The sequence below is a fragment of the Amphiura filiformis genome, chromosome 4 (genome assembly GCF_039555335.1).
Source record: "Amphiura filiformis chromosome 4, Afil_fr2py, whole genome shotgun sequence".
Taxonomy (NCBI): domain Eukaryota; kingdom Metazoa; phylum Echinodermata; class Ophiuroidea; order Amphilepidida; family Amphiuridae; genus Amphiura; species Amphiura filiformis.
The window spans coordinates 74,239,848-74,256,032 of NC_092631.1; the positions used below are offsets into that span (position 1 = coordinate 74,239,848).

Consider the following 16,185-nt stretch of genomic DNA (forward strand, 5'->3'; position numbering starts at 1 on the left):
ACCTCTGATCGTGCAATGTCTATGATTTGCAACCTTTGAAAATGCACCAAATTTCATTTGATACTGTTATCAATCTTTGTCAATTTAGAGTGTTTTGGTAGCAAAATTTGGTTCTGACAAGAATCTGCAGACGACCTTATCAATCAAATCGTCATCACATGATGAAGGTTTGATGTAGGACGGGTTACACAAGTGCGGACTTTCTTTTTGTGTTGTGTTAATACTGTGTTTATTATCCCCTGCTAGAAAAGGTTTGTGACGGGTCAACATACATGCAGAGTTATGATTATTGTTCAGTATGTTTTCTGTGTACTTGACGCTTTGAAAAGATCTGGATCACAAGAGATGGATTTTGAACATATTGGATCTTAATTTTAGTGTTTCTGATTGATTTTTTTAAAGTACTGTGTGAATTATACCCTAATATTGATAAGCTAGTCACGTGTACTCACCACCGAAGAACCATTGCCATCAGTATCTTCTATGATATGAAACTTGGCGACAGGTTTGACGTCATACTTATATGATGTGGTTGATTCGTTGAATTGTACAGCTACGACGGTATTGTTGGGTAATGTGTCACCGTTCTTGTCGATATATCTATCGTATCCAGTTATACCTAAATTAAGTTAAATTATGGTGAAAGTTATATCAGTGTGCTAAAGAAGTAACAAATAAATTTGTTATTTTTGTTTTTTCGGCAGAGAAATACCGGGAAAACGTAATTGACCCACAAGGAAAAATTAACTTTGGCAATATATTCACTACTTTTTATACCAAACGTATCGCTTGGGATTAAAATTAGCAGTTTATTATTCATATCAGGCTTCCGAGTACAAAAATTCGTATAGTTTCTTTGAAGTACACAATGTACCCGGATGACTACAATATTACAAAAATATAGTATGCGCAGATGATGTCCAGCTCTCATCTAGCAATCGTGCAATATATTTATCATACTAAAAGCCATTCAATGTTATGTATTAATACCCATTTTTTTGATAAGTTCATTTTCAACTTTCCAAGTTCTTCTTACTTCTATTTATTGGCGAGAGTCTTTCTATCATTTCAAAAATGCAAACAGGCGAAAGTTTTCAATTTCAATTTTTTCAACTACAAGAGTTTTCAATTACAGTAACACACAATTGAATCGAGCTTGTAATTGAAACACTTTATGAGAATTGTATGGACTTATTTTTCACTTTTAAAGCTATTCCTTCAACATTTTACATAGCGTTTACTTCTCCTGGTCACTGATATTGCCTTTACATAAACTGACAGCGTGATACTGTCCGTTGTGTGCTGCGTTTTACTTCTCATTCCTATTTTTTGTTGTACCTCATGGTTCTATCCTGGGCCCATGCTATTTTCTCAACACAATTTGAATGGACTTACTCTGAAATTTCGAATCAAATAAGTTCTTCATTATTGATGTACCGTCTGTCAATCCAATATTCTGTGCCAATGACTTATTAAGTGCTTTAGCGTAGAGTAGCAAGGAATCGTATAAATAGGCTGCTTCGAGAGGTATCTATACACAGTGAGAAATAGGTATTTGTAAAATGTAAATGCACATGTTATGTCATAACACAGTATTGCTAGTTTTCTGTGCATTTTGATTTCTGTAACCAAGCCTTTATCTTCATGTCAATCGTCCCATCATCCTCTTGGTAGTTGAATGTGACATGCCGTTATAAACAAATGAAGGATTGAACTACTAAAAAGTGTCAAATACTCTTCTTTACAGTAATAAACCATCTACAAGCCTGTTTATAGTGAACCAGATTATCCGGTATTAAGCGTATATTAGCGAATAAGTACTGCAAAATTAATTGTTATTGCTGCATAATCTTTCCGTATACAGACTCTATAAACACGTTCTATGCTACAATCACATCATTATCATCATCATTTATTGATATCACAATAATAAAATAAACACGACAATTTTTGACCTTCAATGTCGACATCGCCGTTCTATCCAAGGATCCACTATAAGTGTACAATGCTATTTTAGTGTCCATTCGCGTGTAACATCCTTACATTAACATTTAAACACACAATGATATATGTTTCTGTGTTGTGAAATTTGGAATTGAATCAAAATACTGGACTTGCTATTTTTTAGCAATGCTACGTTGCGTGTGATACCATCATACTTCATCAGTAACTGACAAGCTGGACTGGTCATGTGACAGACGGCTAGGGATCGACTTAATGGGTCTGTCAAATGTATCGTAGTCCTCCCATTTTATTGAGTGATGGAGATTCTACTCTCCCAAATAGCCTCTTTAATATCTCGCCGGTGCCACTGTTCCTCCCTGTCTAAAATGGTTACATCCTCAATCTTTATAGAATGACCAGTTTCTTTTGAGATGTAAATAAACAGCGGAGTTTCAGGCCTTGTTGGTGCTCGGCCGCCCATGTTGGTTTACTCTGGATTTTAGGGCTTGTTTGGTTTCACCCACGTAGGATTCAGTGCAATCTTTCCCTGCACACACAAGGCCATACACAAGATTAGAGGATATTTCTTTGGGTTGTTTGTCCTTAACATGAACCAGTTTTCCGCGGAGGGTATTTTCCTGGTTTAAACGAGGCTGCAATACCGTACGCTTTCAGATGTTTCTTGACGCGTTCCTAGGTTCGCGAGATGAACGGTAGCGTTGCCCACGCTGTAGTAGGTCGACCACGTCCGTTGGCTTGTTGGTTGTCCTGGATTTTCTTTTTGTTGGCTTTCAAGAATGCCCAGTTCGGATAGCCACAGTTTTTGAGTGACTTTTCCATGTGATCTTTCTCCTCCGGGATTTGATCATTTGCACTTATGATAGTGTCCGCTCTATTAGAGTTCGTATGACTCCTAGCTTGTGTATGAGAGGATGGTGAGACCCGAAGGTGTCGTCGACAAAATGAAGCCATCAACAATGAAGTTGACAACAATAGGTGACACAAACTCATAGCACAGCCATGTTGTTGTTTGTAATATTTGCTTTGCTTTGAAAAATATGTTGTTTTCAAACAAATGTTCCACAATTATCTACGCTAAGATCTGTGCGTTCATGTAAAGTGACATCATTTTCGAAGCACTCTTTCACCACTTTGATGGCAAAGTCTGGTGGGATACAAGTGATGAAGAGAACACTTACATCATAAGAAGTTTTTATGGTCTCACTGTCATGAAGCCTAATGTCTTTGATGTGATTGACAAAGTCCTGCGTGTTTTTAATGTGGTGTGATGACTTTCCGACTAAGGGACCGAGTATTTCAGCCGCGACTAGTCGTCTGTCGTCTGTCACATGACCAGTCCAGCGGGTCAGTTGCCTGATGAAGTGTGACGGTATCACACGCAACGTAGCATTGCTAAAAAAGTAAGTCCAGTATTTTGATTCAATTCCAAATTTCATGTAACCAGAACTGGTAGTCGTCTGTCGTCTCAGTGTCACATGACCAGTCCAGCGGGTCAGTTGCCTAATGAAGTGTGATGGTATCACACGCAACGTAGCATTGCTAAAAAAAGTAAGTCCAGTATTTTGAGTCAATTCCAAATTTCATCTCAAGGACAATATTGTTCAAGGTTGCGCCGCAGGCTTACAAAGAAACAATAGCAATCAAGCTTAAACTTTAAATTAGCACCCGATAGAGGGCAGGGCCTGAAGAATGAGGGAAATTATGGGGTAAATATTTAACGGAATAAACTACATAATCATATTATTTAGATTTATTCCGTTAAAAATCTTATTTTAACTTATCAAATTACTAGTTTTTATATTCTATGGTGTCAAATTTTTATTCACAACGTTGTAAATACGCATTAAATACGATTAATAACAACAGAGGGCGCTTTTTCTTTAATATGTGATCCTGTCTTCTGGAGTACAAGAGTATACTCTCACATGATACTTAATATGTGATCCTAATACAGTATCTCATATTAGTTTTCATGTTCTCCTACCCACTATGGGTGTATATGGAATTCTACTCAACTGCATGCAAATCATTGAGAATGTTGGGGAAAATAGTTATATGATACTATTTAAACTTTCTAGCGCATGTATACATATAAACATAGCTTTAACGTTGTGTAACAACTTTCACTCATTATAAAAACACACCATCAGTATATCAAATTGACCATTTCGATAAATCCCATAGGCCATTGCAGGTAGAGACCTGTGATGTCGTCATATCGATGCGCACATCGTTACTGCGCATTTCACGGCTTAGAAATACGCAGTAACAATATTCGCTAAACAATGTACACATCTTCGTGACGTCAAATGATGACATCCTAGTTCTTCCCGCAGGGGCTTATGGGCTATAACGAAAAGGACAATTGTCCCAATGACTGCGGACAACTTACAATAAAATCATGCTCATCACTTTCACTCTTATCATCTGGATTACTTTCGTTGTAGAATTTATCGAGATCATTTTTGATGATATCAGGTATATCAGGTAGAAAGAACGGTGCCTTGGTAAGAAAGTATTTGACATCGGCAAGAAACTGATCGTAAGCTTCATTGGTAACAGGAGTGTTGTATATAAAAAGCACCGAACGGTAACATCTAAGATGTTCCGGACTAAATTCCTTGCTAAACGGATCTGCAATCATCAAAATACGTGAGAAAAGAAATGTTTCATTTCAGATACAGTTAAAAAGTTAGTTTTGGTACCCAAACGTGGTACGTGAATGTGTGCTTCATTATAATGTCATATTCACAGACTATACAGACTATTCGTCAACAAGCAAAGTCTCATCATCATCAGTTAATGAGGGCCGATCGTTCCATGAATTGCGACAGACGAGACGAAACTGCTACTCGCATATCGCGCATTTTAAGGTCTTTCGCGAAGACACTTAACGCTCAATCGCGTAAACGCTAAGGCACGCAACGCTGGTGTGATTTATTAGACATGCACGATCGAACGATAGGCCCTCATGAATATGCAATAATTCACAGCATACAAAGCACAGGGACTTTGGCTGTTTGCGAATTGACTTTAGTAGTCTGCGGTCAATTTCATATGACGTGGCATCATTGTGCTGTATAATTTGTGACAGAAGCGGCATTTTAAAGGTATTGGATCCTATACCGGAAATTATGCCAGAATTACCATTGTTCCCAATTCTATGTACAATTTATATTTGTTATAACAACAGTGCAAGTGACATCATTGTACTATGAGATTTGCGGAAAAAACTTTTAGAAGGTATTTGGTACATACCGGAAATTACCTCTAAATGCAGTAGCGTCGATGTCTTTTTGACCTGGAGGGATGGGGTTGGAAAGAATTTCTTGAAATATAGTGAATCCAGCACCTTTTGACCACAGAAGTGACATCATTGTGCTATCTAATTTGTTGCAGAAGCAGCGTTCAAAGGGATTTGGACCCATAGAGGAAATAACATATAAATGACCGTTGACCCCAATATTGTGTTCACCCTATAGACACTGGCTATATAGCTAATACATATGTGCAAGTGGCATCATTGTGCGATTTAATATTTGCTGTGTAACTTGGAAGTCTCAGAAAATTTTACTGGGGTAAATCAATATTGTGCTTAGGGGTGGTGCACAAATCAGTAAATACCAATAAAATACTCTGAGACTTCCAAGTCGAAGGTAACAAATGTTTTTAGTCCCACTCTAAGTTATACACACACTGTCCAAAAGTATTGCGACCTCGCTGAAAAAAAGTTGAGCATTTAATTCATCCAATATCCTGTCCATTTCACATTGCGTACTAGACAAAAATGTTCTTTGCATGAAATGAATAAGATTAGGCTAACCAATGGGATGGAAGGTATCACACATGGTGACATCATGTATTATTCCAGTGATTGTAATGGCGGAACAACGGACGTCCGTTTGAATACAGAGACAAAGAAACGTTAGTCCACAGTTTCAAATAACCATCAAATCTAAAACGCGCATGATGTCACCACTGGGGACACCTTCCTTCCCATCCATGCAAGGAACATTGCCATCTAGTACGTACATGAAATAGACATGATATAGGAAGTATGTTCAACTTTCATCGCTGAGTGCACCAAATCCGCGTAACTTCGGCATTCGGGGTAAGCTAGCTACTAGTCTAGTCTAATATGTTGGCGATAATCTCGCATTTTGTGACTTCCAAATCGGCGTAAGTTACAAGACTAGTAAGTACTATTGCTATATACTCGGCAACTTACACTGCCTACTGTTAATATTGAATAACAATTGTTGACTTAAGACCGCGTGTTAAAAACGTGATATTAAAGGTGCCGATTTGGATTTAATGCTCCATTAACGAAGATACTAAAGAAGTAGTTACTCGCCAGTTGCGCTTCAGAACAAGTCCCAAAAATACTAGTTTAGTAAGATACTCGGCAGTTGAGGAGTAGCTACTAAAGAAGTAAGCTACTAAACTAGTAAGCTGCGCGGATTTGGTGCACTCAGCGGACAGACTTTTTCGGATGTTGCAATACTTTTGGCCCATGTGTATACAATTGTATGTATAAACTTATGACATCTAAAGTATGGCAATTAAGTCATAAATATTAACTAGAAATTCACAGATAATACAGATTCTTATCCAAGTGGTGTTTGATCAATGAGACTGCAGAATCCATGCCATCTTAAGGATAAGCCTATATTTGACCCGCTTTTTACTTACCACCAATTATCGCGTATGCGTTGTCCTGGTTAAATTCCACATCATTGATGAATATGATCATATATTCTCCATTGTCAAGTAGACCTCTGCTCTCAAAAGCTTGACAAAATGCAGACAGTTCGAAATCAAAGCCAAAAAATATGTAAACTGAATGGAAAAGTAAAAAGAATAGTGTTTTAGCATTACTATTATATCAAAGAATTGAAATGAACTATTTACTCGTTCTCGCTAAGTCCATGGGTTATTTGCACCCCAAAACTAATCTAAACCAATTTGGTTAGGTCCTTATAGTCAGGATGTTATTAAAAATGAAAAGTGGCTACAATCAAGATAATAGGTCTAAGTATCGATCAAAGGTCACACATCATAATGGGTCATAGGTGCTCATATTCAAACTATTCCTAATATCATATTCAGAAGATTACTGTTCTCATGTTGAGGTGAAATTTAAGACATCACATGGTAAATTCCGAATTCAACAAAACCGGTTTGAAATCATCGTCACGAAACTGCCATACACATACGGATTATACAATATTAATGATTTAGGTAAGGGATGAAATCAAAACTCGACAGGCAGTTGACCAGCGGTTCCGTCGTCCGGTTTCATCGCTTAGAAACCGGATGGAACCGGCGATCAACCGCCGGTCGTGTTTTTACTATATACGACGTACAATGATAAATTATTAACTTACTTCGTGTTGTAATATAGGTCTTATCTACTATCTTTTGAAGCGCATACGGATCATCATTTAGGTCGGTAAAACCACCCGGCATATAAAAGTATGGTGAGGGGAAATCTATGTCGTGCGTAATTGTTATATTCTCTAAGGGAAAAATTTCCTGAAAATATTCCCGAAGTTCTTGCCACTTGGGTGTGTCCTGACTGTTGGCTGTTATTAGACTGATCTTACTCCAGTTGTAGTACTTTAGCAAAGCTAATACAGATGCTGTAATTTGTGTGTCTGTAGGGTACGTCCTAGCAAAAGTAGGGTATTGTTGCTTGTTGCTGACTTCTACATTTCCACAATGCTGAAAGAGATCAAAAATTAAAGAAAACAAAGATGAGATCAAAATAATATGAATTTGCAGAGTAAATGCACATTAATCGACAATACGGTATTAAATTATAACAACCTTATTAATTCATTGTCTATTCATATGATTACTTATTTTTCTACCCTCCCCATGCTAGCGGCTACATCCTCTAAAACACAAAAACATTATGATCTTGTTATGATTTTTCAGACGTACCTTTTGATTTTTACACATTTTTAAAGTAAAGTAAGTAATGACATATATTATGGTGTGTAACCATATGAAACACATTAAGTATTGCAATCCAATTGAATGGAACTATATAGGCCCACATAGCTTTTTATTACGCAAAAACAGTAACCCTTTACATCATTGATCAAGGAAGTGTTCCCGATTATTCACACCCTTTCTAAACAAATAGCTCGCTTGCGATAACGAAACCGTAAGTTAGCGAACCGCTTTATCACCATGATCACCTTTGTACCAAAATGGTGTTTTTTACCGAAAAACAACTACTCGCTTGATTTTGGATATATTATCTAAGTTGAATCCAATATATCAGGTTTATATAATTCAAGAAATATATGTAGTTCCAACTTCTAATGTTGTCAAAATTTTGAGTGTGAAACTTTTTGTAGAGGCTAACTATAATCAGAAGTTATCAGACTACCATTTTCCTTTAAGAAATATTGAGGACGTTATTTGTGATCAAATCAAAATTCCATTCACGAATTGCAAAAAGTCGTTCAAATTTCACCTGTATTCGCAGGTGTTGGTAGACCTTTGGGAATGTCTGTCTAGCAGAACGTCAACATTCTATTTTCCTTTATTCCTTCAAAATAATAAATTAAATAGCGCCATCTATGTTCACTTTGTACCCATTTCTTAATATTTTAGTTAAATTTAAAAGGGCATTTCGTGATCCACAGCCTCATCCCCCCACTTTTCTCAAAAAAAGTTGAGATTTTTATATCACTGTAAACCTCTGGCTACATAATGTTTATGTACAAAATATTTCTTGCAGATTAATTCGTTTAGCCAAGATATCGTGAAATTTGAATTTCGTTCTGGTGCACCAGAACGAAATTACAACGTATTGTCTATGGAGCAGTGCAATACACATAATCATGCATAACTCGCAAACCCAATATCGGAATCAACTGAAATTTTGGGAATATGCTTTTTTCGTGGATATGTACTGAAAAATGTTATAAAAAGAGGATGCTAGGATCACGAAATACTCCTTTAAACGAAGGCAGGATCAATATCAATATCAAAAATGTTGTAGCCAATTCAACATTATTGCATCTATTGAAAAACATTCACTTTATGTTAAAAGGCGCCGATTTACTATGGCTACTATAAATTATTCTAATCATTAATGAGCTGTTAGCACAACATCGACATTGTGGTGCATGTACATGCTAATATGTAATTTTAACCTCATATTTAGACCTCATACAAATATAATCGTTAAATGCTGAAATTTCAGGTCATGTATTAAACCTCTGGTACATATCGTGTCTTAAACTTTTATCCTAATTAAACAGTCATGCCTTTTTAATATTTATATTTAAAAAATACCCCGTTTGAAATACAAAAATGGTGATAATATTGCTGTGAAGGGATTAGCCTCTTGTATTAGAGTTTAAAAATCCATAAACACGAAAAACTAGTGTTCATCATTTTCTTCTGTTTTCCTTATAATGAAGAGAATGATGCCTTGGACCATTCAAAGAAATCAGACCTAAATAAATGGATCTACGTCGAAAATATATCATAATGTTATAACAGGCATAGAAACATCTTGCTAACTTCAACAATGTAAGAAAAACGCTCTTAACCGAAGAAAAGCTCAAATTAAAACGCAGTTTTAATATCGAGGTCAAATATACGACAACAAACCTAGACATTATTTTGTCTGTACTCAGAATCAAATGTCAAACGTTAAAAAATCAATTATTGTATATTGTGAGAGGCTTTCTTTCATTATGCATAAGGAAAATCTAGATCTCAGGAGACAGGCAAAAGAAACTAATAGTGGAATTTGAAGCTGTATCATATAACTAAAATATGGAATTTGAAGCTGTATCATATAACTCAAATAGTGACCAGCAACGAAAATATTCTGCTCAGCGCCCGTAATTTTATAAATTATTACTTTTGCCTGTCAACCAATAATTTGTTTGTATTAATTTTGTTACATATTTAGGTAAGGTCAAAAAAAGTTTGTCTCAAAGCTCGCGCACGCATTTGTAAAATCGCATGATTAAACAAAAAAATACCATAATAATACCAAGTCGGGAATAAAAAAAAAATCGCATTTCGCATTTGAGCTTCGAGACAAACCATTATTTTTTTGGCCTTATTTTCAGGAGTTTCAATATGCCAAAGAGGCATACTCTTTAGGAATTCCAACATATTATAGTTTACACCCGATCTTTATGCTACTATGGGGTGTTGTAAGAATGGTATAGTATATTTAATCATAGTATGGTTATATCCCAACCTGTCGAAGGTAGACTATGTCGAAGGTTCGCTATTATATAGTGCACCCTATGACACCATAGCGGGCGGACATTATATATGATAAATAATGCAATACGCATTTAAACATAGTAAACAATGTTATTTATAGTGTAAAAATTGTTGAAACATTTCAGTTTCCTTTCATGTTAAGTTTGGGTCAATGTAAATGTTTACAATTAACAGACTTATATTTATAGATAGGATGACACAAAAATGTTGTTATATCGCAATATTTATTTATATTGTTCACCGCATTTAGCCTATTCCAATATTAGCTATCGGTAAAATATGCAACTATTTAAATATCGTTATAGTCTTCTTAACACTAAAGGAGCTTACACAAGGAGCAATGTGTTAAAAATGGCTTAATTAAAAAGAACATAAATAGATAAACAAGCCGTGTATTACTTTCAATAGTTAAAAAAATCATTTCACAAAACGACAAATTGTGAAGATACAGAGCATTGGCAATAAAAATGAGAAATGTTTCAATTTTGATTCCCACTTATATCTAACAAAATAATATAAAACTGATATTTTCAGGAAATCCCTTTTCAACTATATCTGCAATTCCCGTAATGTTCTAACAGCTGGGCTGATCTTAGAATCATAATTTTCCCCAAATTAAGTCCGGTCCTCATGTTCATTATTTTTTTTTTCTGTTCCTACTACTTGGTGCAATATTGTATTTTCCGAAGAAATTTATTTTAAATATTCTCTTTATTAACGAACTGACATTTTTGCTTGACCAAATCAAGTGAATTTTTTACTACTGCAATATTTCGTCCTTCACATCGGAGGACTTCATCAGGTATGACTTATTGGTCAACTGATCCACTTTCCCAGGAGACTGGTTTCCGTTGTTGCTTAGACTCATTTCCAGTCTTTAAACTCTATTAAAGCACTGCTTTAAAGTGTTTAGACTCATTTCCAGTCTTTATTGAATTATTTCAAATTTTATCTTTTAATCTTATACTATGATCAATGTTTCGTACTTACATGAATTTATATGTTAGAGTTGATGTATGAATAATGGTGAACAATTATTAAAGGGTCATATTCTGTGGGGCGTGTGTTTGTCTGGAAGTTTACTTTTGCCCTGCACAATGGTGTTGTTGTTTGTACAATAAAGGTAATACAGTAAAAATAAAATAAAATAGAAATAGTTTATTATTATAACAACACTTCTTATGACGTGCACAAGAATTAGCCTAGTATCAGCAAATATATTTAATATTTTCAACACGTTTTCCAAGATTTGCTTGTAGCTTGCTAAGATATATACTACATGGCTTATATCTTTAAAAGCAGTTATTTAACCCATTTATTAAGGAACCTGTATAACTGAAATTAGAGCACTGTTACTTCAAGGGTAAATTCCAAAGCAGTAATATCGGGTCAATATTCCCCTTCAATGGGAATCACTATTCAAACCTTTTATGCAGTGAGAATGTTCCCATTCTCCTCATAGAGACGTGTGCATTCTATGGGTTGTTGTCCGTTCTATCCAACTTTGTTGCCTCAAGATAAGAAGGGAAAGTGACTTTTTTGTAGTTTGAACGGAGTAGCAATATTGTTCGGTTGAAATAGTTAAGTAATCAATGAAGACACCTCCAGGGAACGTAGCAAATGTGGGGAGGTTGCTATCATTGATCTCACTTTGCTTTATACAATAATGCACTAAAAACGAAACAAACGTAAGACACAAAACACATAGCGATTATCAGTGGCATACCAGTGGCATATCGGAAAATGAGGCAAAATTATATATAGTTTCGTCTATTTAGAGGTCAATTATGGTGTTAAGCAATCCTAAAAGAAGATCCGAGAGATACGAATTGCCTAACTGTTACAGAAAGCTCAATCAATTCTGGATCAATCCTAATCTCAGGTCAATTTTATACACACCATGATATTTGTTGTGTAACAGTACACTCAGTTCATTGATATAAGATATACATGTACATCATCTGTGTAATTGACACCCGATAACATGAGAACAGTTTGACTTATTATTATTTATGTACAAACATAATAAATGGACCATGAGAATTTTCCGTCCTTCGGAGGAGACATTAAGTCGTTGGTCCATTAACAGAATATTTATTCCTGTGCATGTACCAGAATTGCGCCTATCAATTTTGTAAAGTAGGGCAACCCTAAATTGCATTTCCGTCATGTTGCTGTATAAAGGCCTATTATGTATAACCCCACCATATCTAATTCATAATGATAAACCATTGATGTCTTTACTAAGATAATAAGTTTGCATATCAAATATCATTTCAACATACCCAAACGCTTCAGATCCATGTTATTTTATACCTATTTGATAAACATAAGCGTGTTAAAAGAGAAAAACGATGCAAACAATACACCATTCATATCCTATCCAATTAAGAGCAGTCACAACTGGACGGGCCTTTTCGTTATCTTGTCAAAAACAAATTCCTCTCACGTATGTACGTGCTTAACCATATCGTAATGTTGACTATGTATAACAACTAGTTTGTAGGGTTTTTTTTGTTCTACATTTTTATAACATTAGCCTTTATGATAAGAACAGGTAAATGAGACATTTGAGAAAGTCTATACTTATTGAAGCAGTGAGTGGTATTGATATCATCTCATATTAAAGTCATGTTTCCCTCAATATTTAAAGCCGCCAAACCTTCTGCTTAATGTTTGTTTTTACCGAAATATAAAAGCAAGTGAAATGTGAGAGTTCTTGAGGAGAATATTTTTAGTGGACTGTCCTATATAAATTTTATATCTAAAGAAACTTGTTGATATAAAAAATGTAGATCATTGTTGATTATGAGGAATGAAGAATGAAAGGTCCGCATCCCCCGAGTTTTACTCGCAACTACATTTTCATCTCCAAAGTTTACTTGCTTTTATTTTCTTTTTACTACATGGATAAATTGTAGTGTTGTGAGCCCGGGGACACTGTTGAAAAGGGAACTACATAATACATGTAATATGCCGCCGATATGGGTCGAATTTCAACTCTTAGTATACCGATGGCTGGTTATTATATGACATTATTATATGGCTATATATACATATGCTATAAAAATGGGTCTAATTTGTGGGTCATTATTCAGCCAAGTATATGAATATAATAGGTCCATGTTTCTAAAAATTGCAAATAGGTACACTTCTTTACCTGTCGGAGGCATATCTTTTAGTGTACGTACGTGAGTCTTTTTTTAGGGACCACTTCACAACTCAACGGCCGATTACACATATAGCACACACTCACAGAGAAAGTTGTGGGATCAAATACGCGAGATCCCAAAGCCTACTGTAATGGAATTTATTTTTTCCTGGGTTGGGGGAAATAGTGCAAAATATATTTTTGGCCTATTTGTCATAACTCAATAACTGCAGTAGACATGGAAATATAAATGCGACCAGTGCCTTCCTTGACTCATTTCCTATACGATCAATAAATTACCTTGTATAAACTATTATTTAAGAAAAATTACCACAACTGGAAATATATGGCCTGAAGGGTCTGACTCGCCTTAATTAAAAGTGAAGATGAAGTTTCTTTACAAAATGCTGTGGTAACTACAATAAATATTAGATGTATTTGGCAAAAAGCCGCACACCTGTTCTATCTGTCACCTAAGCGGTGAATTAAAATATCATTAAATCTTCAGGCAATAAATGAAAACGATATCCTAAAAACAGAGAATAATCCGATCTAATTTGCGCCAGTGTACCTCATACCAGATGGTACACTCCGTCAGGTGCAGTCACAACGCATCATATTGCATTAAAGTGAATATAACAATTTGCTCGCTTTTATCAATCAAAATGATCCTTGTTTAAGTAAATATTAATTAAATTTGTTGTTGATTACAATGTTTCAAACAAATTGATTTTAATTTATATTCAGCATCTTAGATTCTAAGTATGAATGTCTTTTACGTCAGGTCAGGCAGGAAAAGGTAGTTCCTATATAATACACATTGAGCCGGTTGCAAATAGATGATTAAGATGGTATCACCCAAATGTCTAAATAGATAGCAATAAAAATCCAGGGTTCTATTGCTTCGCTAGGTATTGTCATAAACCAGGGTGCTTATGAAATAATATGATATCAAGTGACAGCTCTACAGATGCTTAAGGCTAATATTGTCCAAAAGACGAGGACAATTGTGTCATTTTAACCTCGTATAATGTGGAAATTGATATAATTGATTTTTATGTCCGAAATACACACTTTTGGGTCATGTAAATTGAAATCTGAACAGATATGTGAGATATGAGAAGGCAAATAAGATCGGCTGGTGTTTGTGGATAAATTATAATGAAGTATAAGATGAGACATAGTTCATTTAGCCATAACTTACTGATTTAAGGGAGGACCTTATATTAACACTTACTGTTGAATCACTGCTACCTCATAACGATATTTAGAACAAGCTGTCTTTGAAATATGGAATGATTTGAAACTTGCGTTTTGGCAGCCCTATATATATCTTAGTTCCACCCACTAGCATTTTGCCTTAATTTTTTAACAATGTCGTTAATATAAATTTATCCGGTAAATAAATTTGATATACTTCAAGTCTGTAATACTCACTATTTTAAGCCATTAGTAATTGAAGCGATATTCAAATGACTTTCTGTCAATTACAAGTCACTTTTTACCTAAAAGGGGAAATGCCCTAGCGGTAATGCACTGCAAGAAATCACTCAAATTAAGGCTCAACTGGTCTTATAGAATCAGTCAATCAACTGTACATCGGTAGTAGTGGTGTTAACTTAATGAATATGTCTCAGAAATCAGATATATCTTCAGGTTTAAGGACACGTTCTTTACAGTAGATACTATTCGTATATTACCCTTTTAGAGGCCTCTTGAGATTACCATAGCAATTTATGCATAGATTGAAAAAGTGTCACTATCAGAAGCAATATTATTACCATGGAGCGAATATTATTTGACATCAATTTATATTTTTGACATGTTCTTTGACGCAGTATCGCCTCTTAATGGAATTGGAGTTTATTTGATTTCTATGTGTTTTATTTTGATGCAATCAAATTATCTATCTGACTTGCATTGTTTATGACAAGTTTATGCTGTTCTAGTATGCTATAATTGGCCAATTGATTATAATATTTATTGACGCCTCTTATAATATCATTTTCATGTTAACCATATTATTGACCTGGTTTTTTTATTTATTATTATTATTATTTATTTATTTATGGGTTTGTTTTGTTGGAAGATATGGCTGACACATCAACGAATCCATATACTTGTAATCGCGCTGCTACAAACATGCAGACAGCTATCACACTTTACACGTTTCCATATTATATCAAGTGTCACATTTCTTATATGATACAAGTCATCGCCTGAAACATGTTGCTATATGATAGCTAATTATCATCACGATATTTCTTTAAACGGTATTGCTCATTATTTCCGGCCAGATCACAATTTACTATTTCGTATAATTTAAAGCGTCCAAATACGACGTAGGAAAGAAAAGAGATTAATTCTTATTTTCTGTTACTGCCATAAATAACAACACATTCGTCTTCATATTCCTAGAGAGGCACATGACGCACAACTGTCGCGCCTTTATCAATCACTGGCATTTATAAAAAAGAAGATCTTATCTTACGAGCATATATATCTGATTTTGTTTATCTTTGTGTTGCAACATTTCTCCAAAACGCCAAAGTATAACCCTTTTTAGTTGATTAATTCACAATCAAATGGTGATTTGAATGTGGTTGCACTCTGTGATTAAAACATCGAGATAAAGTATGACTGACACGAATTGTACTGGTTATTAGGCTGCATCTCAGCATTATTGATGTTTGTGTATTATTATGATTGCTGGTTTTATCCTGTTGTAGATTAAGAATTTATATTAATTTTGATGGGTTTTTATGCTTTTGTAATTTTTAAGATGTTTGTTTAAGACCCTT

At 34.9% G+C, this 16,185-nt stretch overlaps 1 protein-coding gene across 1 annotated transcript in view; it reads right to left on the reverse strand.

Annotated features, from left to right (window-relative positions):
• LOC140151409 (speract receptor-like) overlaps positions 1 to 16,185 on the reverse strand; it is a 238,469-nt gene that overhangs the window by 29,821 nt on the left and 192,463 nt on the right. The window contains exons 2-6 of the mRNA XM_072173738.1: positions 7,353 to 7,689; positions 6,658 to 6,804; positions 4,358 to 4,599; positions 1,396 to 1,531; positions 453 to 619 (exon numbers count right to left, since the gene is read on the reverse strand). Coding sequence (XP_072029839.1) covers positions 453 to 619; positions 1,396 to 1,531; positions 4,358 to 4,599; positions 6,658 to 6,804; positions 7,353 to 7,689 — 1,029 coding nt within the window. The remainder of the gene's footprint in view (positions 1 to 452; positions 620 to 1,395; positions 1,532 to 4,357; positions 4,600 to 6,657; positions 6,805 to 7,352; positions 7,690 to 16,185) is intronic.